General features: G+C 41.2%; 2 protein-coding genes across 2 annotated transcripts in view; both read left to right on the top strand.

The window, feature by feature from the left end:
• The window catches only part of rpn1 (ribophorin I), a 35765-nt gene extending 32450 nt beyond the window's left edge, over window positions 1–3315 (top strand). The window contains exon 10 of the mRNA XM_048606669.1: window positions 2446–3315. Within this exon, the coding sequence (XP_048462626.1) occupies window positions 2446–2628 (183 nt within the window). The 3' untranslated portion in view covers window positions 2629–3315. The remainder of the gene's footprint in view (window positions 1–2445) is intronic.
• A 3649-nt stretch (window positions 3316–6964) lies between these two features.
• The window catches only part of LOC109917918 (host cell factor 1-like), a 95896-nt gene continuing 76971 nt past the window's right edge, over window positions 6965–25889 (top strand). Inside the window, exons 1-2 of the mRNA XM_048606667.1 lie at window positions 6965–7162; window positions 25514–25662. Of these exons, the coding sequence (XP_048462624.1) occupies window positions 7003–7162; window positions 25514–25662 (309 nt within the window). The 5' untranslated portion in view covers window positions 6965–7002. The remainder of the gene's footprint in view (window positions 7163–25513; window positions 25663–25889) is intronic.

Raw genomic sequence — 25889 nt, 5'->3', positions numbered from 1 at the left:
CAGCTCCACACTGTGTGTTATCTCTGACTCCAGCATTGGCAGTTCTTACTATCTCTACTTTGTCGTCTGTCCCTCACTCTGGAGCGCCCTGGATCCCTTGTTTGGAGGTGGGTTTTTCACAAAGTAGTCCTCCATCCAGCTGTTTCCAAAATTACTGTTGCAGGATCATATGGACATATTAAGAGTAGGCCATTCAGACCCTTGCATGTACTCTGCCATTCATAAAGATTATCGCTGCACAGTTTGTGTTTTGAATTCTACTTGCACATTTACCACTGATAACCTTAGAATTTTGTTACACAAGGCCAATCTACCTCTGCCTTAAAAATATTTAAAGACCCACTTCCACTGCTTTGAGGCAAAGAGTTCCAAAGTGTCTAAATGTTGAGAAAAATAATCTTATCTGTCCTAAAATGGTGAACTCCTATTTTGAGAATGCACCCAGGTTCTGAACTCACCCACAAGGGAGCATCCCTTCCCCAATCACCATGTCAAGATTGTTCAGGATCTTGTATACTTCAGTCGTCACCCTTTCCTCTTTTAAACTCCAATGAAAACAGGATCAGTCAGTCCAACTTTTACACACGAGACAATCTGCTTGTTCCAGGGATCAATCTAGTTAGCCTCCTGCCTTCAGCGGTTACTGCACACAGTATTCAAGATGTGATCTTACCAATATCCTTCATAACTTCCTTACTTTTAATGTTCAATTCCTTCTGTATTAAAGGATAATATTCCATTTGCCTTAATTACTTGATGTACTTGCATGCTAATGTTTTGTGACTCTTGTACAGATCATTTTGCACCTCAAAGTTCTGTGGTCATTCTCCGTTTTAGTAATACTCTGCTTTCTTATTCTCACATTATACTGTTTTTTTCTGCCAGACTTTTGACCACTCAACCTATCCAAATTGGACTGCAATCTTCTTGTATCCTCTTCACAATGTACATGCCTACCTATCTATGTCATCTAACAAATGTTGGTATCGTGCCTTTGCTTATCTAAGTCGTTGATGTAAAACTATTTAGTACCTGAGGGCCCAACACAGGTTACTGGGGAACTTCTCTCTGTATCCCCTATGCATTTTGTTTCTATTCTTTGCAATGATGCTTTTTTACGTGAAATCTTCTTAGGTGCTTTCTAGAACTCCAGTAGAATATGTCCACAGGCTCCCCACTCGTCCACAGTACATTGTTGCTCTTTCAGAGAACTCCAATAATTTGGTTAAACATGATGTCCCTTTCACAAAACCATGCAGACTCTTCCTGCTTACCTTGAGTTTTTCCAAGTGCACAGTCATAACCCTGTTTAATGATCAATTCTAACATCTTCCCCAGAACAGACATTAAGCTAACTGGAAACTGGCCCTAGTTTTCAATTTTCTGCCTCCCTCCCTCCTTGAATAGAGGGATTAAATTTGCCACTTTCCAGTCTATTGGAACCATTCCAGAATTGAGCAAATTTTGGAAAATTAATACCAAAGTATGGTTTACCTTGTTATTCTACTTTTTTGAAGACCGTAGGATGAGGTTGTGGTCAGGACCCAGACACGTATGAGCCTGCAGCTCTGTCATTTTGCTCAGTACCTTTCTCCTTAGTGATCACAATTTTGCCAAGTACCCCTCTCATAATGTATATCTAATTATACAATACCAAGTCTAATAAACCTGTTCTCTGGTCAGTTCCACAACATGCTGCTCTAAGAACTATCTCCAGCATTCTATGATCCATTCATCCAGGCTACCATTAACAATTTGATTTTTCCAGTTTATATGTAAAGTCACTCAGATTATTGCCACGCCTTTTTCACAAGAACCCAACACTTCTCTTTGAGATAGTTAAGAACTGCCTATGCTGGAGTCTGAAATAACACATTGTGGAGCTGGAGGTACACAGCAGGCCAGGCAGAATCAGAGGAGCAGGAAAGCTGATGTTTTGGGTTGGGACCCTTCTTTCTCTTTGTTCGTTTTGTCCTACATTTGTAGTTACTATAGGCGGTCTGTAGACCACTAGAGGAATCACCCTGGAATGCAAAAGTACACCCTGGTTTCTCTTCTCTGATACAAACCAACTCCTTAAACCACATTTTTCCTCTTCCTTCTGTTCATTGACATTAGAGGAACTCATGGACTTCTATTACTGAGAGTGAGATCTTGCCATTTCCTTCCTTTCCCCAGCTCAGTGTGCCAGACTCTCCCAAATGGTTCTCTTCTGCCTCAACCCTGAATTCACATTCTCCTATCTGCCGTCATTTTCACTGAGCTCATCTCCTCCATGAGAACCACCACCTTGTTCCCACTTGGGATGTTCTGTTCCATTAGTGGTTATTGAGGTATGATATGTTGCTTGACTGGGTGCAGTGGGTGATTGTTGGTCAGGAGAGGTGGAAGCACTGGGTTTGGGCTGTGTGTAGCTCACTGGCTGACTCTGACTCTCTTCCACAGGTGGCTGAGATCCAAAAACTGGATGGCCAGGTGAAGGATCTGGCACTGAAGGCTTCTCAAGAAGCAGAACGGCTGGTGGCTGGCAAAGTGAAGAAGGACACATACATAGAAAGTGACAAACACCTCTCCTCCAAGCGGCAAGACCTGGTGTCCAAGATCGATGCTATCCTGGACACCTTGTAGTAGCAATCAGCAAAGCCCTGTGTGCATTTGATTAATCACCTGCTCTCCTGTAAATGCAAGATCAGATGGTATTAAATCAATTGTTTCTTTTTTTTCTCTCTTGATGTATAACAAGAGTCAAGTATAAATGGGTCAAGGAGCAGTGACTGCTTCAGGCATTGAAGTTTATACGGCATTTGGGAGAGAAGTTTTGTTGTCCTTTTCAATTCTTAAGCAATCTGCTCCGCTTGACCCTGACTAGTTTGAGGTGTTGACAGCAGCTGCCAAAAGAACCTGGTGTTGGAAAGGGGGCTGGAGGTTGGGAGAGGTGGAGAGAATATGGGTGGCTGTTAGCACGGAACAAGATGCAATGTGAGGAGCTGTGTGTGTAAATGATCACTGTTCATTTGAAGAACCTATGCAGATTAAATGCTCCCGTTGTGTAATCATTTGAGATTTTTTTTTAAACTTTTTGTAACACAGATAAGAAAAGGCTGTGTTTTTTTTTTTACTGTGAATCTGTGAAACCTCCAAAGCTCTGCATGGCTGTTCCTATGTCTTTCCCATGCCAACTCAGCTTCCACCCCAACACTTCTCTCTTTCTTTCTCCTACCCTCCCCACCCAATGTCTAAAACAAATTTTCAATACACTCTCTTGGATTTTTTTTAAAATGGAAGGAGCAAAAATTAAAAGTACAACGAAACCAAGCTTCCTGTCTCTCTGATACTTGTAGCTAATGTTGTAAATTTTAAACTACATCTTTCCATCTCTCTTACTCATACTTTGGGGGAGATCTGAGGGAGGACTGAGTTAGAGGTGATGCAATAGTTGGATTCTGGACCAGGAAGGCATGTCAAATGCTATACATCCATCAAGAAATCTCCAACTCCAAGTGAGCAAGAGAAACATCCATGAGATATTTGATATCCGATAGCTGTGAAGTGGCCTTTGCAGGGAAGTGTGTGTCTGACCATCAGCTGAAGTCCATTTTAGATTTGGCAGTGGGTGTATCATCTACCACACATGATGGATGGTCAGTTGAGTACTTGCTGTCTACAAACAGTCAACTACTGAAGGAAATTACACATGTGTGCTTGCACACGACTACCACAACCAGCAAACCTCTGCACCCAGAAAGATTTGGGATACCAGGAGGGGAGGAAATTACAGTTGTTTCATAGTTTGCCTCAGTGTTGATTGTACAACAGTAAATTATTCACATCACAATTTAACTCATTTAGATTGTAGGACATTTTGTTAGAACCAGAACCTCTGTCTCAGCCACTAGAAAACAAGACCCATAAGATATAGAAGCACAATTAGACCATTCAGCCCATAGAGCCTGCTCTACTATTTGATCGTGGCTGATCTGGCTATTTCTCTTGTGTGGATTCTTGCTGAGCACAATTGCCTGCTGTGTCCTACAACAGGAACTACAATTCAAAAATGCTTGGCTCTAAAAGACATACCAAGACACTGGGTGAATGCAAGAATTTCTGTTCTTTGATGGTTAAAATTGTTTTATTTTGCTGATTTCTTTCTAACTCATTGTTACCAGTGACATTAGATGCACACACGTCCCCAACTGAAATCCTTAACCTGCTTAATTTGTGTGTAAAACTACAAGAGTAAATGATCAGTAACTGCCATCAAGCAAAATGACTGACTGTTCACTACCAGCATGAAGTAAATCTGTTTTCCCAAAAAATCTTGAACCAAAAAATCCAGTGTATACCAAATTGGCTAATTGCTGGAAGTGAAGTTGTAATTGCCTTTGGCAAAGAAAAACAAATCAGCCCAGGTTCAGCTGTTCCTCGTATGATGACTACAGTTGAATAGCTGTTATAAAATATGAATAACAGTGGGGAAGACATCTTACAGGAACCAAAAAAGTTGGAAAATAAGCAGAATTATTCAACTGAAATTCTCAATTTTATATGGGACAAGGAATGAAGTGTGGAGAGTTAGTTTGTGAAGGGGGAATAGGAGAAAATTAGTTACTTGCGAGGCAGAGCCTGGGATTGAATGAAACTCCATTTACTGTTTGATCAAACACTCATCATGTATTTGTCACCTTTACCAAAAGCTGGAAATGATTGAAAAGCATGTCTGCATTCCTACTGTTTTCAGGTAAGAGACTGAATGCCTGTGACTGCTTCTTGATTATGCTATTAATTCTGCTTGACACCATCTTCTAATCAATCATGTTCGGCCAGACAAAGACCCTACTAATAAACGATGATGAACGGGTTGACAGTGTACAGGCCAAAAATACGTACAGATTTTTTTTTAGAAAAATGAAAAATACTGTGGATGCTGGAAGTCTTAAAATGCAAGCAGAAAGTGCTGGATATGTTAAGCAGGTCATGCTGCATTTATGGAGAGAAAAACAGCAAACCATTGATTTGAAAGTAAAAGTGATATCTAAGTACTTGGTAATGTAACCAATTAAATATAAAAATTTTCTTTGTTTAATTTGTTAATCGTTTTAGAGTCAAAACTTATTTCTGACTGGAGAATAATGGATTCCTTGTGCTTCTGCTCTGTGCTGGATGCATTTACCAATTGAACCACTAGAGGGAACACTTAAAAGTAATTTCACATCCTGTTAAACTGAAGTACTGGGATTCAAACCAGCTCCTGGGATTTTTAATACTCAGAATTGTCAGACATTTAGATTTGATTATTTCCTAGTTTGTATGCACACTAGATAAAGTTGAATTAAAAGGGTAGGTCGGTACATAATCGCTCTGTGGTCTCGCACTGTCTCTAACATGGCATGTGATTAAAAAGACGTGTGCCTGTGTGTTTAGGAATCTTCCTCTTTTTGCATGCTGTCCAATATTTACACTCAAACATCACAAAACAATATCCAAATAAAAGTCCTGTATTTATCTATCACGTTTTACGAGCAATGCATTCCAAACTGATTCATAACTTGTTTTGTTGGAAGTTTTGTACACAGCATGTTCCTAGGCAATGTGACAACCAGCTAATTTTCTGATGCTGATTCAAGGATGACTGCTGATTCAAGGATGACTACTGACAAGGACACTAGGGGTGGGGATAGATGCAATCTCCACTGTTCTTCAGTATAGCGCCTTGGAAGCTTTGTCCATTCAAACGATGGGGCAATGGTAGATCCCATCTTAAAGACAGCACCTTTGACGCTGCAGGTGATGCACTAGAAGTGACAGCTTTGATTTTTGCTTTCGTTCCCGGCTTGCGATTTGAACTCGGGACAAGTATTAGATGTTTATTATGTTGTTTGTAGGATATTACTGTATTCAAACGGACGACTATGCCCAATGTTACAATTATAGCTAGTTCATTGTTGTACTTTACTACATAAAGTACTTAATTGACTGTGCACTTTGGGACCAGATCCAGCATTTTTTTTAAAAAAGCAAACAATAAAATATGTTTCTATTCTCTCTAATAAACAAATATATCGGCTACAAGTGCAATTATCGTCCCTAATGGTAAAGTTCAGCTAAGTAACACTTCACTTTGGTACATGTCTCATTTGGACCCAAGATGAGCTGTCTAACTTCTACGCCTGATTGCAAAAGAAATATACCTCTGGTTAATAAGTATTAACTTGTATAAATTCTCACTTAAATACTGTCTTTCTTTAAAAAGACTTAAAATGTCAAATCGTTTTAAACAAATTTTGGTTAACACTAGGGTCTTTTTGTCGCCAGGGCTTTTTATAGGTGGCTAGTGTATTAGCCTATTTCATCAAGAAATGTTTTCAATGAATGTGTATTTAATAGAGCAGTCTTTAATACTTTATTTCTGTTTACGTTATTTGTATGTCTAAAAAAAATTGTCTTTCCCTTTTTGGTATTTCGATCATCCGGGGATTCATCACTAGTCTTTCGGTGTCTGCCGAAATTGCCTGTAACTGAATTGTTGATATTTGGTGTTATTTTAACAATATGACTAGGCTTTTCAAAAAAAAAAGTACAACTTGGAAGAATATTATTTTTCATCTAACAAGGACAAAGAACCGCCAGTAAAAAAAATGACAGAAATCGTCCCAACCCCACCCTGGGGGCCTGCTTGACATCCGGGTATTCCACCCTAGCAGCCCCGCCCCCGTTTAGTTTTCCGAAATATTTGCCTGAGAAGAATAAACGGAACCTGCTAAACGAAAGTGGACGCCGCCTCAGTAAGGCTTTAAACGCTTATAAAAATGATTTTTTTTTAATGGAAAAGGAGGAAATTGGGGCTGACGGTTCGACGGGAATTGTTCTCCTAAAGAAATGTTGCAGGCGAGGGATTAAGGCAGCCCGGAGTATGGGTCTTTCGTTGGGGAGGGGTCCTGTGGTGACAACATCCGGGCTCCGTTCTTCTTCGCCCGCCGCCTTTTCGGGGAAAGCGGCGCCAAGATGGCGGCTCCCATACTCAAATGGAAGCGCGTAACCAACTCGAGCGGGCCGGTCCCCCGGCCTCGCCATGGCCACCGCGCTGTCTCCATCAAAGAGCTGATGGTTGTTTTCGGTGGGGGCAACGAAGGGATCGTGGACGAGCTGCATGTTTACAATTCAGGTAGATATGAATAAATGACGCTATACCCGTGATGTGTTTTCTTCTCGCAACTCCCGTCTGCCTTCAGCAGCGCCGCCACCAGCCGCAGCAGCAGCAGCTCCTCTTCTCGCTCCCCACCCCCACCTTCCTGACAACAGACGTGGGAGGAGGAGGAGGAGGGGCGGGGGTTTTGGAAGGGATGAGTGTGCGCGCGCGCGCGCGGGGTCGTTGCCGCCACCACTGCCACTGAAATGGCGGGCCGTAGGCAAAGTGGGGAGGGTTAAGAAGATGGCGAGAGGTAGAGAGACAGACAGACAGAGAGAAGCTAACGGGGAGGGAGAGACCGGTGACCGGATTGAATCCTGCCGCCGCCGCTCTGCCCCTCCCCCGGGGTCCGCCTCAAAATGGCGGCCGCGCGCCCGCAGCACAATCCGGAGCGCGCCTTTTGGCGCCAAATTCCATCCCCCCCCCCCAAAAGCTGCCAGTGCCGTCTTTCTCACCCACTCAATAATTATTATTATTGTTTATTTTTGGGAAGAAAATAATATCCGTCTTCCTGTTAAATCCTCGCCCGTTTGATAAGCACATCCTGAGGTAAATGTTGGTGACTTGAGACAATCCAGAGAATGTCGGTTTTATTTCTCCTTGTCTTCGTCAAAAAGAAAATGAAATGCCGTGTGACCCCGCTCTCGTGTTCATACTACATGACATTCTTTTTAGTCCACGCAATTTATTGAATAATATGGGAAATAAAAAATGTTGCAGCAATATTCACAGTGAGCTAGAGTTGCAATTATCAATAAATTGCACGATCTGCACCTCCCTGCATAGGTTTTTCTTTCTCGTTTGCCTCTTTCTCAGTTTTTTGTTACACAGAGGACTGGTAGCGGGAAGTCTAAGGAATGTATTCATTACGTTTTTTTTTAAATAACTTGAGAAATGTCAAACCTTTTTTTTTCCGCCGGTTCCGTTTGTGAAGGGAACTGAAGATGGCGGCGCCCGGTCGCTCAGTGTCTTGTTTTTATTTCGGTGTGTGGTGGTTTTTCAATGTTTTTACGAAAACAAAACGACCCGTTTTGTATCCCCCCCCCCCCCCCCCCCGTTAAAATTAATGATTGCTGTGCTGGGTATTTTTTTTTAAATTTCCCCCAGTGCAGCTGCCGCAGTTTCCCCTCTCTCTACTGTGTACAAACAGGGCGCCATTTCTGTTCGGTTGTTAGGGGAAGGAGCTTCAAAAGCTTCATCATGTGTCCAGGGACGTTTTAAAAGGCATTTCAACATCCTCCTGCAATAAAGGAAGCCGGAAAAAAACACACACACACACATATCTTGAAATCTAAGCCTTCTTATCTTTTCAGCTTTTTTTTTTAAAAAATAAAATAAATCTGATGCATCATTTTTCTCTTTGGGTTATTTTATGTTTTCGCTTTTTTTTTTCTGCTCCCCTTCCCCCGTAGCGGTAGATATTAATCTCGCACTGTTTTCAGATCTTTGTGTTTGTTGGACGAATTTCAAAATTGGCATTGTCAGCGTGCGTTGGAATATTTCGTTCGTTGATTTTGTTAAGCTTGCTGCAGCCGGTGAGAGATCCACAATTGCTGAAGGGTTTTTGGTCGAGTAGTGCTCGAACTGCTTTTTCATTTTCTTGTGAAGTTACCACATTAGGGCTGTGAAATAATGTGTTATGCATGGGATAATTTAGTTCCTCTATGCTACCGTGTAAATGTGTTTATTTTAAGAAAAAGCTGTCTTGACATTCCTAGGTGTAAACATTATTGCGTTGCTTCTGAAGATGCTCTAAACAAGGGCTTATTACTGCAAGTTGTAATTAATTCCTCATGGCCCCAGTTCATGCCAGTTGATTCTTACTGTCAAAGTTACATAGACATTAACAGTTTTCCATGAACCACTGTTCATGTAGGTCTTTGACAGCACAAAGCATTACATCCAAATTGCATCATTTTTAGGATGGAGGCCACAATGACAGCCCAAGTGACCAGGAATTGTTGATTTATATGGCCTTAGCTACAGAGACTAGGGCCAATTTATACAGTACCTTTTCTCTGAAACTAACATACCCCTCTCTGCCAAGTGCCTGTCTTTCCTTTCTCCTTGTACGTAGGCAATGCATTTTGCTATAAAAGTCTTCGTCATAGAAGTTAAAAAGCTCAAATCCAGATTAGAAGTTAGAAGTCTTGCTGAATTTTATTACCTGCCAAGTCAAATTGTACAAGTTGTGAGATGCTGAAGATGTGAAGGTCTGAAAGGCATAAGTCCGGATCTTTCTTTGGGTTGTGTAGTTGCATTCTTAATCTGCTTTTAGCTGTGAAATTGTTTTCCAAATTTAGAGGTAAGCAGAAGGAACGCATTTGTTGTTGTATGTAAATGCCATACCCATTGTTGATTTCGTCCCTTTCCAATGATGTAGGTAGAACGAGGAAAGGTTCTGCTGAGGAAGTATGAGTAGCTAGAGGCTAAATTTTAAGAGCAGAAGCAAATGTGTGGTAATACTTTTGTTAATATCTGAACCATGAGCTAATTGAAAGAAGGTCAACAAGTACTAAGGAGATAAATGGGTAGCTCAAAGATTGCTGTGGGAGAAATAGGTTTGAATTCATGGTGCATTGACACCAGGACTGGGGAAAGAGGGAGCTGTTCCAATGTCACGAGCCCCACCTGAATCATGCTGAGACCAGAGTCCTGGTGAATTGCATAAGGAGGTCTGTGGATAGGGCTCTAAACTAAATAGTGGGTGGGGTCAATTGCATGGAAAATTATGGAGAAAGTTAGAGGGGGGTTATTAAAGTTTCCAGAACAAGTAAAAGGACAGAGTTTGAAATGTTTGAGGAATCTAACTTCAGGGACCGTCAACACAGGACTGAGGCTGTTGAACTTAAATGTACGCTGTAAACAAAACAAGGCAAGTGAGCTTGCAGTGCAGATTGAAATTGGTCAGTACAATTTTGTGGACGTCAGAGATGTGGCTGCAAGGGGATCAGGACTGGGAACTAAATCGAAAGGACAGGCAGAGGGGCCAGTTGCCTTGTTCATAAGGAATAAAATTATTTCGATAGCAAGTAGTAATATAAAGTTGGAAGGTATAAAATCAGTGTAGGTAGAGTTGAGTTGCCAAAGTGTAAATTTCCAGATGGGAGTTGTGTACAGGCCTCCTAGTCAGGATGTGGGGCAGAAAATAAATCAGGACATCGAAAAGGCACTTAAGGGCACTATTACAGTAATCGTGGGGGACTTGAATATGCAAGTGGACTAGGAAAATCAGGTTGGTAACAGACCCCAAGAAAAGGAATTCATGGAATGTTGACGAGATGGTTGCTTGGAGCAGTTTGTTGTAGAGCTCATGAGGGAATAGACAGTTCTGGATTTGGTGATGTGTAATGAGGTGAAGGAACCGTAGGGGGCAGTGACAATTATATCATAGAATTCGCCATGCAGTTTGAGGAGGAGAAGCTGGAATCAGATGTAATGGTAATACAATTGAGTAAAGGTAACTACAAAGCCGTGAGTGAGGAGTTGTCCAGAGTTGATTAGAAGGGAAGCCCACCAGGGAAAACAGTGGGGTGGCAATGACAGGAGTTTCTGAGGGTAATTCAGGAGGTAATTCAGCAGCAATTTATACCAAGGAAGAAAAAACATTGTAAGGGGAGGATGAGGCAACCATGGCCGACAAGATATAGCATTCAAGAAAAAGTGTACAATGTAGTGAAGATTAGTGTGAAGCTAGAGGATTGGGAAGACTTTTAAAAACCTGTAGAGGATAAATGAAAAAGCAATAAGGAGGGAGATGAAATATGAGGAGAAGCTAGCTAGTAACATAAAGGAAGATTGCAAGAGTGTTTTTTCTTTAGGTACCAAAAAGGTAAGAGAGAGGCAAAAGTGAATATTGGACCACTGGAGACGTAGTAAAAGGGAGCAGAGAAGTGGCGGAGCACCTGAATAGGTACTTTGCTTCAGCCTTGACAGTGGAAGACACCAGTAGCATACTCCAAAAGAGTTGGTGGGCAGAGGTGATTGTAGTGGCCGTCACTAAGGAGGTGGTGCTGGGGAGGCTGAAAGGTCTGAAGGTGGATAAATCACCCGGGCCAGATGGACTGCACCCCAGAGGGCTGAAGGAGATAAGCTGAAGAGATTGTGAAGGCATTGGTGGTGATCTTTCAGCAATCACTGGAGTCAGGGAGGGTCCCAGAGGACTGGAAAGTGGCTAGTATAACACCGCTATTTAAAGAGGGAGGGAGGCAGAAGACAGGAAATTATAGATATGTTAGCCTGAGATTCTAAAGTCCATCTTTTAAGGATGAAATTGCAGACTGCTTGGAAGTGCATGGTAAAATAGAGCTGAGTCTGCATATCTGCATCAATGGGAGGTCATGCCTGACAAATCTGGTAGAACTCTTTTAAGGAATTAATGAGCAAGTTGGACAAAGGAGAGCCAGTAGATGTCAAAGGCCTTCTGGAAAACTAATTCACAAGGTCTTTAACAGGAGGCTGCGAAATAAGATAATAGCTTACGGTATTAGGGGAAAGGTACAGGCATGAATAGAGGATTGGCTGACTGGCAGAAGGCAGAGAGTGGGGCTAAAGGGGTCTTTTGCATGAAGGCAGCTGACGATGGTGGAATTCTGTAGTGGTCAATGTTGGAACCACAGTTATTCACATTATACATTAGTGGTCTGGATGAAGGAACTAGGGATGTTGTTGCTAAGTTTGCAGATGATACAAGAGTAGCTGGGGGGAACAGATAGTATTACTGAAACGGGGAGGCTACAGAAGGGCTTGGACCAGCTGGGCCCCATATTTAAGGAAGGATGTACTGACACTGGAGTCAGTGCAAAGGAGGTTTATAAGAAGAATCTCTGGGACGAAGGGCTTGTCATATAAGGAGCAATTGAGGACACTGGGTCTGCACTCGATGGAGTTTAGAAAGATAAGGTGATCTCATTGAAACTTCCAGGATACTGAGAAGCCTGAATAGAGTGGACGTGGAGAGCATGTTTCCAGTAGTCGCAGAGACGTGGAACTGAGGGCACAGCCTCCGAGTGAAGGGAGATAAGGCATCTCTTCAGCTGGAGGGTGGTGAATCTGTGGAAATTATTGCCCCAGAAGACTGGAGGCCAAGTCGTTGAGTGTCTTTATGATAAATGATTAGTAAGGGGAGCAAGATTTACAGGGAGAAGGCAGGAGAATGTGGTTGAGGAACATACCAGCCATGATAAAATGGTGAGCCAGGCTAGATGGGCTGAATGGCCTAATTCTGCTTCTTTCTCTTATTGTCCTTGCTTAGTGTCTGAAGCTGGGTAAGACCATATATAGAGTGCTTTATATTCTTTTTGATCGTTCTGAACTAGTGATAAGCACTCCTGCCAGTGTAGAAAGATACCGATGAAACAATTGGCAAGAGAGCCAGAGGCAACCTGAGAGAGAAAAAAAAAATTAGATAACAAGGTGTAGAGCTGGATGAACACTGCAGGCCAAGCAGCATCAGAGGAGCAGGAAGGCTGACATTTCGGGCCTAGACCCTTCTTCAGAAGTTACCCTCCTCCCTCCGGAAAAAACTCAGTGGATCTCTCTCCCACTGCAACTCTCTCCCTTGTTATCTCAGATTCTCCAGCATCTGCAGTTCCTACTATCTCAGGAAAAAATATTTACAGGTTGTTGTGATCTGAAATGCATTTTCATTTAAAGCATGTTGGAAGAAGATTCATTAATAACATTCAGAAAGGAATACGTAGATTCTTGAATAAGGAAAACTTCGAACATGGAAAGAGCAGGATCAGAGTGGGATACTTGGATAGCTCATTTATAGAGAAACCAGTCATTATGGTTTGAGTGAATGCTCACTATGTGGTAAGATCCTATGATCGACAGAGGAATGACGCAGTCTGAGGACTGGTGTATTTTCAAGCTGAGTGCAGCTTGCATCATTACAGTATTGAACTGACAGCAGTGGCAGTAGACTCTCACTGAGTTGTCTTGCAATTCATATGCATGTCTTGTTATTGGCAATGATCTTTGGAATTTAATGCAGGCATTTTCCGGAAATGTTGATATTTTCAGGGTATGCCCTTTGAAATTTGAGATCAAGACTGAAAGAGACATGTTGCTGAAGACTCTTGTATTTCTCAGGCCAAATGCAAGAATGCCAAATTTCAAATGATCACAACAATTGTACCACAGGGATAAGGGTGCTGATTGGTCTCTGCAAACAAAAGGATTATATTCAAACTTCATACTTTTTAAAAAATATCCTGGAGCTTGTGGAATCTGTCATTCCTCATTACATTCTCCATGACAACACCTCTGCTTATCACAATTAACTTGCCAACTAATCAGATTTCTCTTTCCCATTAATACAAGTGATTGTTTGAAATTTGGCACTCTTCTCCTGGTCCTGAGTGCAAGACCAAAAAGCTTCAGCAGCATCTAATTTTTGGCAAAGTTCAATGACTTCATTACCAAGTTCCAATATATAGGCCAACCATTTTATTTTTAGTTACATTTTCTGTAAACTGCAGAGCCTCATGGGAATATAAAGTGAGCACTTGTAACAGCCCTGTCCTATTGCCATGTGTTTTTTGTCTTTCTCACATCTTTCTCACATCTTCCCCACCCCAATTATAAATACAGGTGTAGCAATTTCTGAGTGTTTTCACCTATAGAAGTTTCAACCCTGTGATTGTATTGCCTTGCTGCATGGTCTCTTTGTGATTTACAAGTGAATAACTCCCAAGAGCTCAAAACCCAAGGTGCAATGTTAGTTATTTTGTTTACATTTGAGTCCAATTTTAAATTTCCCTGCATCTCTACTTATATCAGTTTGTTCTGTCCCACAGCTGTTGTTGCTGGCTCTTTTTTAAATTGAGAAGTTGTCTGTTTACTTTTACCCCACCTCTCTTTGAACTTGCCTTGCATAGCATCATCTGTTCCACTATAGCTACTTCGTTGCTTTTTCACTATATTTGCTGTAGCATAAGAATATTGTATCTTTTTAATGATGACTGCCTATCGTTTGAAAAAATATGAATTTCACATTGCAGCCCCCACTGCATTTGCTGAGGGTTTGGGGACAGGATGAGGAATGGTGGGGAAAGACAGTGGATTTGATAGTAATCAAAATTCCCTATTTCTTCCCCTTTGATCTACCAGTAATGGTGTGGTCATTAGTAACACTTGCATCTAGAGTCTGATGTTTTTGAGTTCAAGCCCCACTCCAGAGACTTGACACACAATCTAAGGCTGCCACTTCAACTGTTCGGCTGAGGAATGCTGCGTTGTCGAAGGCACTGCCTATCAAATGTACTTGTGCACTGAAAATCAAGCCTCGCTGTTCCCAAAGTCATCACAAAAATTAAAGATTTTAACAAGTTTGCAAAATGTCCCAATTTACTGTCTTGGCCCAGGTTGACTGAAAGCACGGGCCAGGTTTCTGTACTTGACAGGAATAATTATCCATGGCCAGTAAATAGATTCCAGCTACTAGTATGATAAATAGTATGAAAAACTAGTATGAACCATTGACATATATCTCAACTAGTTAAAATGCTAACTTGCTTTTCAAGCTCCTCTTACACTCATGTACACATGCACACATTCAGAAATATAAAGGAGGTGAGATGAGCAGAGAGTCAAGAGATTGGGATAGCATTTGGAATGGTTTGTGTTCACGTGGTTTGCTGATTATGGTCCTTTTGACTTGTCAGTACATGCTTCTTCCTTAAATACATGCACATGAGTGCAGAAGTTTGTGGCTGGTTCACACACACACAATCTCTGGCCAACTGGTTAAAAGCCAAAGCTTACAGCAACTGCTGCTGGCAAAATAAATTGGCTTTCTTCAAGCTTAAGGTTGCTTTAATTGCAGAGAAAAGCAACTGCTGCTCCCCTTGTGGTGGTCTGATGGCTTCTCCCAAACAGTCACGTCCCTAAGTTGCTCACTGGGAGCCAGTCACAGTTGTTGGCAAGTGGTAGGACTTTGTCATCGATAACTAGCTCTGTTCGCACCCAGCCTCTTGACTCCAGCTCCTCTGCATGTGTCCTCCGCTGCATGACCTCCCCAATACCAATTAAGTATCAGGTAGCTTTTTTAAAATACACAATAATCCTTCAAAAGGTTTTAAACTGTTCTTTTCCCATTTCAATCCACAATCAAAAATACATAAAAATAAAAAGAAGTAGTCATTACACTGTTCAGATAGACATGAATGTTTCTACATTTGCTAATTTAAAGGAGAGCAGGAAAGTTCTCCCTAGTGCTGTGTCCAATTTTTATCCCTCAGCCAAAATCACAAAAACACATTTCATTTTCAAATTGCTATGTAAGGGATTTAAACATCACCTTTGCTTGCCACCATTTAAGTTCTGTAATTTGTGATTGTAGCAGTGGGTAAGTAGGTACTTCAATGCTTGGAAAGTGCTAAGGGGAATCCAGAGGTTATGAAAAGTACTGTAGCAATGCAAGTCTTTTATCTTTTTTAATAGTTTAAATTCTGTATCCTCTTTTTCCTAGCCAGGGGTTTGAATGTATGTCATTCCTTCTCTGGATTAAGTCAGTGATGCATTTATTGGCTGGCCCTAACTTGCAAGGGCCACTTTTGAGGCCGTTGCGAGCCAACTGTGAACAGAACATGGTTGTGTCATCTGTAGGCCAAACTGTCTCGGGCGCTCAAGTTTTTATGCTTGAAGAATACTGTTGAAACTGTTAGGGGTTTAATAGCAGTCCAGTTTGTTCTCTGGTCATTGTCCAGGTGACAGAGTGTCCAATTTATTGAAATCAGGAGCTGAGTGGCCCAGGCAGAATCCAAGCTAAGTGTCAATGTGTGGTTTATTACTGTGTAAATGTTACTTGATAGCATTACTGTGGATCAAGAATAGATTGGCTGAACCGGATTTTTCCTACTTAATATGGACAGGATGTATCTGAACTATTTTCCATATTGTTGGGTAGATGCCAGTGTTCTTACTGTACTGGAATGGCTAGACTGGAGCTGCAACTGATTCTAGAGCACACACAGTCCTCACTACGGCGAGGAAGTTGTCAGGGATCATAGGTTTTGCTCTAGCTAATGTAAATTTAAATAGAAATAAATTTAAATTCACTTGAGTGGCATCTGTGATGTTTGACTCATAAGGAGAAGGCCACATTGGATCATCCACTCGGTATTTCTTCCCGTTAGATGGGGTTGCAAACGTCTGTTACTTTGGCTCTGCAGTCATTGAAGAGGTGGGGTTTAACGGTTTCCCCCTCCTCCCATTAGTCGGGGAATTATCCACCACCATTCATGACCAGGTATGGTAGGACTGCAGAGCTTTGATCTGGATCCTTGAATTGTGAAATTGTTTAGTTCTGTCTGTAGCATGATGCCTCAGCTATTTACCATCCATTTATTGCTGTGTAGCTTCACGAATGGTGAAGATGCTGTTACTGGGCTATTAATCAAGGCCCAGACTAATAATCTAAAGATATGAGTTCAAATTTTAGTATGGCAGTTGATGACTTTATATTTAATTAAGTAAGAATCTAGCATCAGTAAAGGTGAACACAAAAGAGCCAAATTGGTCAATGATGACCCTTTAGGAAGGGAAATCTGCCATTCTTACTCTGTCTGGCCTACGCTTTGCTCAAGACCGATAATAATGTGATTGATTTTAACTGCCTAGGAAACCACTCTTTTATATTCAAGAAGGTAGCACACCATCCACCTTCCCAAGCAATTGAAGAAGGGTCTAGGCCCAAAACGTCAGCCTTTCTGCTCCTATGATGCTGCTTGGCCTGCTGTGTTCATCCAGCCCTGCACTTTGTTGTCTCGAAGATAAATGTTGGCCTTGCGAGAGAACAACTTTTATTTTAGAAATGAAAGGTTTGTAATGTGCACTTTAGTGTGCAGGCAATTGTATAGCATTCACAGTGCCTCCAGATGCATCACAAACTCACTGTACAAATTCGGGAAGAAAGTTTGAAGCTCCTTTGCATGCAACAAAATCACCATTGATTGTTACTGGGTTTGTTAACATTACTGTCACCAGTACAGTAGCACCCAAACTAAAATATTGCCTTTGCTGTTTGTTCAAGTTGCTTCCTCTTCTATAACAGTACTGGTTATAGATGTTCTACAGTTTTACGTAGATACAGTCTTTTTGTCTAACATTCATTACACTGTCCTTGATTGTTGTTAGTCTTCACTTTTGGGGTGGTGGGAAAGTGCTAGGTTCATCCAATTATCTGTTCTGCTATTATTATTATTTACGTTGTCATTGTATCAGAATGCTAAAATTTACATCTCACTAGACTTGAGCATTTATTTAACTGACACTGTTTCCTGCTTTCTTGTGTGCACAGTCACTCATGAACAATTCAGATTCAGTCTGCTGGCTACACTCTGAATAAGATGGCTGCTCATGTGTAAAAAGAATACTGTATGTTTATTTAGCAGATTTTTGAACCGTGTTTGACTTTCAGCCACCAGAATGACTGAACTAAGATATGCAGCTCTTAGCAAATATTACTAGACTATATCTCTGGTTTCAGTTCATGTTTGATCTTAATTTGTGTACTCAGTTCAGTCTTTCAAAAGTAAAAGAAGACATGAACTGGTTTGATTTTGTTGGATTTGGGTATTATGTTTCAAATGTTAGAGTCATGAAACATTCCCCTTATTTTTAAGTTCTGGTTTTGGCACAACAAGAATAGAATAGTTTTGAAACCTGAATGTATCATCACTCAGTCAGTCAGTCAGTCAGTAACTGTGGTAGAAGGTGAATCTGGATGGTTCTTGGTTTTTTTTTTCAATCTAGCAATTCCTACATTCTCTACAAAAGAAATTGCAGTTAGTTTTGCTTTTCAAGCATCATAGCTTTCAAAGCCAAGTTAGATTTTAATTTGTATTGCAGCTTACAGTTGTATTTTCCCCATCATCACTTTTTGTGTAATTCACCTCTTGCAATTGATAAAAATGGACTTCTAAAAGGTGTTTGATAAATTGCCACATAACAGATTTGTTAAAAACTTGAAATCCATGGATTAAAGCAACGGTGTAGACACAAAAATGGCTAAGCAGATGTTACTGTTATTCAGTTACGGTTAAAAATACAGGGGGTTCTGCTATAACGCAATAGTTGCGTTCCTGCACAACAACAACAACACTATAGAAATAATGGGGCTTATGGGAAAAGAGGGGTTAGGGGCAGACCACCAAAAAATATTAGTCAAAACTACTCAAAAGTCTAACGTGAAAGATAGCACAGTTTGAATAAATGTTTAATTCATATCTAATAATGAAATAAAAATAAATTTTAACACCTTATCTTGAAACAATGTCAAGATGACTTGATGCGGTAGGAGATTTTGAGGTTGCTCTGTTGTTAACGCAGGGGCTGAGGGTCATCATCGTCACCTTCAGGTGTAGCTGTGGTTGCAAGATTAGGGTGAAAAATAGTTAATCTGGAAGTGGGTGGCTGTGGTTCATTGTCTTCTACTTTTAAGCCAACCCTCAAGAAACATACATCCAGTTTTTGCTGCTTTGCCCTTCTTCTTTCATGAAGAAGCTGTTCATAGGGTGCCAAATAAGATCGTATTTCATAAACTGCTACCCTGCTGCGATCTGCATTGTAATCGTTGTCCTCTTAAGAGGTACAACTGCTTCTCAATTTCCATCAGGATAGAAGACAAAACAGAAGTGGAAAGCTCTCAGGGTGCTGCATCATCTTCATCTCCAGCTTCCACTTCCCCCTCAGTGACAAGTTGTTGTAGATCAACTGTACAGAGGGCTTCACAGTAGGACTCCAGCAGCTCTTCAACATCCCCACTCTCCACTTCTTCAAATCCAACTTGCTTTGCAAGATCAACATAATGTTCTTTGATTCCTGGGAGCTCAAATGACGGATCAAAGGTTTAAAATCTTGAAAAAATTCTGGGAGAAGAATTTCGCCAAACTGCATGCAAGCAGTCCTTACTGACACCATCCCAGGCCTCCTCGATAATGTCAATTGCATTCTCGATGTTAAAGCTCTTCCAAAATTGAAGAACACTGTCCTTAGCCCCTCCAGTGACTGCAGTCAGCCTCTTAAATGTGTGCCTTAAATAATAAGCTTTAAAAGCAGCTAGTGCACCCTGGTCCATGGGTTGAAGAACAGAGGTTGGAATAATTGGAATCGCGTTATAACCAACATAAGTTCGCGTTGCCAGAAAGTGCATTATAGCAGAACCCTCTAAATTAATGTTGCCATTGTCTTACCAGACCATAAGGCTGCTCTCTCATTAGAAAGAGACGACTGGTGCTAGTATAACCTGAGCATCATCACACCTCGGGCAAGGGCGAGGTTGAGAAGGAGACTCCTTCGTGGTAAGCACAGCCGGTGCGTGAACTGAACCCTGCTGTTGGCATCATACTGCATTGCCATAGACCAGAACTGAACTGGACAAGGAAGAGCAAATTATGAATCTTGCAGTGAGTAACTGACCACCTGTCCCCCCCAAAGCTTGTACGCCATCAACAAGGTACTAGTCAGGAGTGTGATGGAATACTCCCTACTTGCCAGGATGAGTGTAGTTTTAACAACACTTGAGAAGCTTGACACTATACAGGACAAAGTAACCCAGTTGATTGGCACTACATCCACAAACGTTCACTCCTTCAACCATTGACGCTCAGCAGCAGCAGTGTGTACCTTGTACAAGATGCACAGCAAAAATTTACCAAGGCTGCTTAGACAGCACCTTTTAAATCTGCACCTTCTACCATCTAAAAGGATAAGGGAAGCAGGTACATGGGAACACCGCCATCTGTTAGTTCTTCTCCAAACCACTCACCATCCTGATTTGGTAATATATCGTGGTTCCCGAAGTGGTATTGGATGAAAATTCTGAAACTCCCTCCCTAATGACAATGATGGTCTAGGGCTACAGTAGGTCAAGAAGACAGCTCACCAATACCTTCTCATAGGAACATTCCAAAGAAGGGTTTTTAGAACTCTGTTTCTGTCTCCACATTCCTGCCAGACCTGCTGAATTTCTCTAGCATTTTCTAAATGCATTTCACCTTTTATAGTTTTCAGTGTATTTTGCTTTTATATGAGTAATTGACATATGTCAGAGGGGAATAAAACCCGAGAAGAGGGTTTTGGTTCAATTGGTTTGGATTATTTCTGTCTGATTTTTAACTGTGTGGGTATATTTTGACATTCTGTGCTCCTTAGGTTATCAAAATGAGATGAATATGGCCAGTTCCTTAAAAGAATATGCACAAGCCACAAATACCAGCCCTAACACACAATCTGTTCAGAAATCTGATGAGACATACTAAAAAAGACTGGAATGAGAAATGGGAAAATATCACCTTCTTTTATGTAACAGATCTTTTTCTGAGGCTGAGAAGTTGGAGCTTGACCTTTTGGAATTGTTGCTTTCCCTGGAGGAGATTTGAAGTTCCATCAGAACTTAATTTTGCATTTTCCTACCAGCTGTTTTCAGTTGGAACTTCCTTCTGTCTGATTGCTCCATATGTGTAAAACATAAACACATGTTTGTACATATTCTCCACCTTTACCTCTTCACCCACCTTTCACATTTCAATGAGCTCTTAGAGCCCACTGAGACCTTTAGCAGACGCCTGGCATCTGTCCTTCCCTGAATTTCACTGTTTAACCATTAACCGCCGTGTCTTCAGCCATGCCTGCCAACTGTGTAGAATTCCCTCCCTAAGCTCCTGTATACCCAACATCTCCTTTCAAGAAGCTGCTTAAAAGTTGTTTGGCCATGCCCTTGTCCTGATATCTCTTTGTGTCTTTGGCGTCAATTTTTTTTTTTAATAAGTTGTTGATGCTTTTTGGGTTATTTTACTATATTAAAAGGTACAAATTTTAAAATGGAAATTGTTGCACAATTAGTGAGCATGGGAAATTCTGAAAGGTTTTGTAACTGGCAAATACTTGGATGTAAAATGCCAAAATAAACTTGGTGCAAAAATCTCCATTTCTTTTTCACTCTTTCTATAGATTATTCCCTTTCTCAATGCTTTAATCTCTTGAGTAATTCTCCTTGAATATAATTTATTTTAAATGTGGCACAAGCATTCTCCCATTATTTAAAATAACAGTTTAAGAAGTGAGACTGTTTGTTTGTTTTTCTTGTGATGAAATTATTTCATTTAACGTGTTGCCTTTGGTGATGGCCTATTGCATGCAAATTGCATTACATCATTTTCTATCACTGTAATGATTTTTGCATCATGACTTTGGTTAATTTGAAAAAGTTTTGAAATCTACATCTTAAACTTTTTTTCCCACAGCAACAAAGCAGTTCTTGTGTTGCCTGTAGTTTTTGTTTGTTGAGACAAACAAAGTGGAACGTAGTCAAATGTCAAACTCTGTTCATCAAATTTAATTTTTAACAAGTGATCTGACTAATGATACCCATGATTCCATTTGTGACACCAACTACAGCTTGTCTACTTGTATCACTTTATTAACGGTGGTACGTGGATTTTATCTTTGGATGTCTATTTATACTGGATGCCCATAATCTTATCTTACAATATCTTTCCTGCTCCTTGAAATTTGAGTTACAGTTGGGAGTGCTGAAATATTTAACCAGGCTGCTTCAACTGTAAATTTGGCTTTGCCAGCAGTTAACTTGTCAGTGAACCAGCGTCCCTTAATCCTAGCATGTCCGTAATTTTACATTAGCCCGACTTGAGAATTTATCCTCTCATTGTTCCGTCACAATGGTCTCCTAAATAATTTAAAATCCATGACTACTTCTGCCTGTCCCAGCCTCGTAACCCATCTTTTGTTGTCTGGTCTTCTATATTATCCTTTTCTCCTCACGTCAAGAGTCAAATGTGCACTTACCGCACATGACTGCAGCTATTCAAGAACGTAGCACACTCTTACCTTCTTGAGGGCAGCTACTAACAGGCAATAAATGATGATGGGCTAGTCAGTGACACCCATGTCCGATGAGTAATTTTTTTTAAAAAATTCAGTTTCAAACGAACTATCTAGAATATTCTCTTCCCCATCATCTTGGAAAGTTTATTTAAAATTCAATGCTTTTTAGCTAAGGCTTCAGATGGTGTTCTTAAATTTTTCCTGACCCCATCAAATGCCAAGTTCCATGTCAGTGTTGTGGTATTCATTATTAGTACTATAAACTTTTTTATTTTACATAGAAAATAGGAGCAAGAATAGGCCATTGTGCCCTTCAAGCCTGCTTCGCCATTCTATGTGATCATGGTTGATCACCCGACTCAGTACCCTGTTCCTGCTTTCTCCCTGTACCATTTGATTGCCTTAACCCAAAGAGCTTATGTCTAACTACTTCTTTAAAAATATTTGATGTTTTGGCCTCAATCACTTTCTGTGGCGGAGAATTCCACAGGTTCAACATTCTCTGGATGAAGAAAGTTCTCCTCATCTCAGTCTTAAATGGCCTACCACATATCCTTAAACTGTGACCCCTGGTTCTGGACTCCCCATCAGGAACGTTCTTCTTACCTTTGTGATTCTACATCTGCTTGCATGCAAAGAGTCTCCCAGCCTCCCCCAGTGTTTGCTGATATATTAGTCCATGTCAAAATTAACATGTTGTAAGAAATACTTTTTTAAAGATATTTTGGAGATGACAATGGCTCAGTAGCAACCCCCTTGCCTACGAGTCAAAAGGTTCAATGCCCATTCCAGGACTTGATCCCAAAAATGTGCAATTGGACATTACAAAACACTGTTGAGGGAATACCACGTTGTCCGAGGAGCCATCTTTCGAATAAGATGTTTAGCATAGGCCGCACCTGTCAGCTTGGGTGAAAGTAAAAGATCCTATGGCAGCATTCCAAAGAAGCACGTGGAAGATATCCCTGATTTTCTGACCCATGTTTATCCCTTAATCAACAAAACAGACTATTTGGTCATTATCAAGTTACAGTTTGTAGGAGTTTACTGAGCGCAAATTGGCTTGCTGTGTTTCTTACACACAGTGACTATACTTGAAAGGAAGTACTTCATTGGCTCTGAAGCACTTTAAGAAGTCTAGCGACCATGACAGCATAAGACCATGAGACAAAGCAGCAGAAATTAGGTCATTCAGCCCATCAAGTCTGCTCCGCCATTCAATCATGACTGATAAATTTCTCAGCCCCATTCTCCCACCTTCTCCCCGTAACCTTGGATCCGCTTAACAATCAAGTACCTTTCTATCTCCATCTTAAATATACTCGATGACCTGGCATCCACAGCCTTCTGTGGAAATGAATTCCATAGATTCACCACTCTGTGGCTGAAGAAATTTCTCCTCCTCTCCATTCTAAAGGGTCTTCCTTTACTGGCCGTAGTCTCTCCTGCTAATGGAAACATCGTCCCAACATCCGCTCTATCTAGGCCTTTCAGTGTTCTGTAAGTTTCAATTAGATCTCCCCTCGTCCGTCTAAACTCCATCAACTATAGACCTAGAATCCTGAGATGTTTCTCATATGTTGAGCCTTTCATTCTTCAGATCGTTCTCATGAACCTCCTCTAGACCCGCTCCAGGGCCAGTATATCCTTCCTGAGATATGGGGTTCAAACGTACTCTGAATATTCTAAATATGGTCTGACCAGAGCCTGATAAAGCCTCGGAAGTACATTTCTGCATTTATATTCTAGTCCTTTCAAATTAAATGCCAATAATCAATTTGCCATCCTAACTACCAACTCAACCTGCAAGCTGAATCCTGGACTAGGACTCCCAAGTCCCTTTGCACTTCAGATTTCTGAATTTCCTCCCCATTTAGAAAATAGTCTGTACCTCTACTTCCTTTCAAAGTGCGTGATTGCTCACTTTCCCACGTATTCCATCTGCCACTTCATTGCCTACTCTCTAATCTGTCTTAAATCCTGCTGCAGCCTTCCCGTCTCCTCAATATTACCTGTCCCTCCACCTATCTTTGTATCATCTGCAAACTTAGCAGAATGCCGTCAGTTGTTTCATCTAGATTATTAATGTATAAAATGAAAAGTTGTGGTCCCAACACTGACCCTTGCAGAATGCCACTAGTCATTGGCTGCTGTCCTGAGAAGGACCCTTTTATCCCCACTCTGCTTTCTACCAATCTTCTATCCATGCTAGGACCTTGCCTGTAACACTATGGGCTGTTATCTTACTCAGCAGCCTCCTGTGCAGTACCTTGTCAATGGCCTTCTGGAAGTCCAAGAAGATAACATCCATTAGCTCTCCTTTGTCTAGCCTGCTCGTTACCTCCTCAAATAATTCTAACAGTTTTGTCAGGTGTAACCACCCTTTGAAGCTATGCTGACTTTGCCCTATTTTGCCATGCACTTCCAAGTATTGAGAAATCTCCTCTTTCACATTGGATTCCAAAATCTTACTAGCGACCGAGGTCAGGCTAATAGGCCCATAACTTCCCGTCTTTTGCGTTGCTCTCTTCTTAAACGGAGATTACATTAGCAATTTTTCCAGTCCTCTGGGACCCTTCCTGACTCTAGTGATTCCTGAAAGATTACCACTAATGCCTCCACTATCTCTTCAGTTATCTCCTTCAGAACTCTGGGGTGTAGTCCATCTGGCACAGGTGATTTATCCACCTTCAGACCTTTCAGTTTTTCTAGCACCTTGTCCTTGGTGATGGCCACCCCCCCCCCCCCCCCCACCCCTGCTCCCCCCCCCCCCCCCCACCGAAAATCTGTTGAATTTTTAGGATGTTGCTAGTGTTTTCCACTGTAAAGACTGATGCAAAGTACTTGTTCAGTTCCTCAGCCATTTCTTTATTCCCCATTGCTACGTCTCCATTGTCATTTTCCAGCAGCCTAATGCCCCACTTTTGCCTCTCTTTTGCACTTTTATATATCTAAAAAATTCTTGCAATCTTCTTTTATATTTCTGGCTAGCTTATCCTCCTATTTAGTCTTCTCCCTTCTTTATTTCTCTTTTTAGTTGTCCTCTGTTGGTCTTTTGTAGGCTTCCCACTGTCCTTCGCATTGTATGCTTTCTCTTTTGCTTTTATGCTGTCCCTGACTTCCCTTATCAGCCATGTTGCCTCGTCCTCCCTTTAGTATGCTTCTTTATCCTTTGGATGAATTTGTGCTGTGTTTCCTGAATTACGCCCAGAAACTTCTGCCATTGCCGTTCTGCTGTCATTCCTGCTAAGCTCCTCTCCCAGTCAATTCTGGCCAGCTCCTCCCTCATGCCTCTGTAATTGTCTGTATTCAACTGTAATACTGTTACATCTGATTCCATCTCATCAATGCAAGTCTATTATGTTTTTGCTGTGATAAAGTCCCATGTAAGTAAAACAATAGGCCTTATTTAGTACATTGATATTGGGATACAGTAGGGAAATGTCACTTTCTATCTTTTTTGCTCGTCTTTAGCAACCAATCAGTGGTTCATCCCAGCGGTGAGGGGGGACATTCCGGCAGGATGTGCGGCTTACGGATTCGTATGTGATGGTACTCGACTGTTGGTGTTCGGTGGCATGGTGGAGTATGGAAAGTACAGCAATGAGCTCTATGAGCTACAGGTAATGTATTGCTCGTGAAATGTTTTTGAGGCATCCTGAGAAATCAAGATAAAATAACTTTCTCTTATACATCGATACAATTTTTTTGTCTAACAGCTGACATCTCCTAATGTCTATAACATAAAATAACTCTCTGCAGTATTAGTAGGAATTGCCGATGCTGGAGAATCTGAGATAACAAGGTGTAGAGCTGGATGAACACTGCAGGCCAAGCAGCATCAGAGGAG

Source organism: Rhincodon typus, chromosome 16 (assembly GCF_021869965.1).
Source record: "Rhincodon typus isolate 14 chromosome 16, sRhiTyp1.1, whole genome shotgun sequence".
Taxonomy (NCBI): Eukaryota; Metazoa; Chordata; class Chondrichthyes; order Orectolobiformes; family Rhincodontidae; genus Rhincodon; species Rhincodon typus.
Note: the sequence above shows the minus strand (reverse complement) of the source record. Positions and strands in the feature narration are given on the sequence as shown.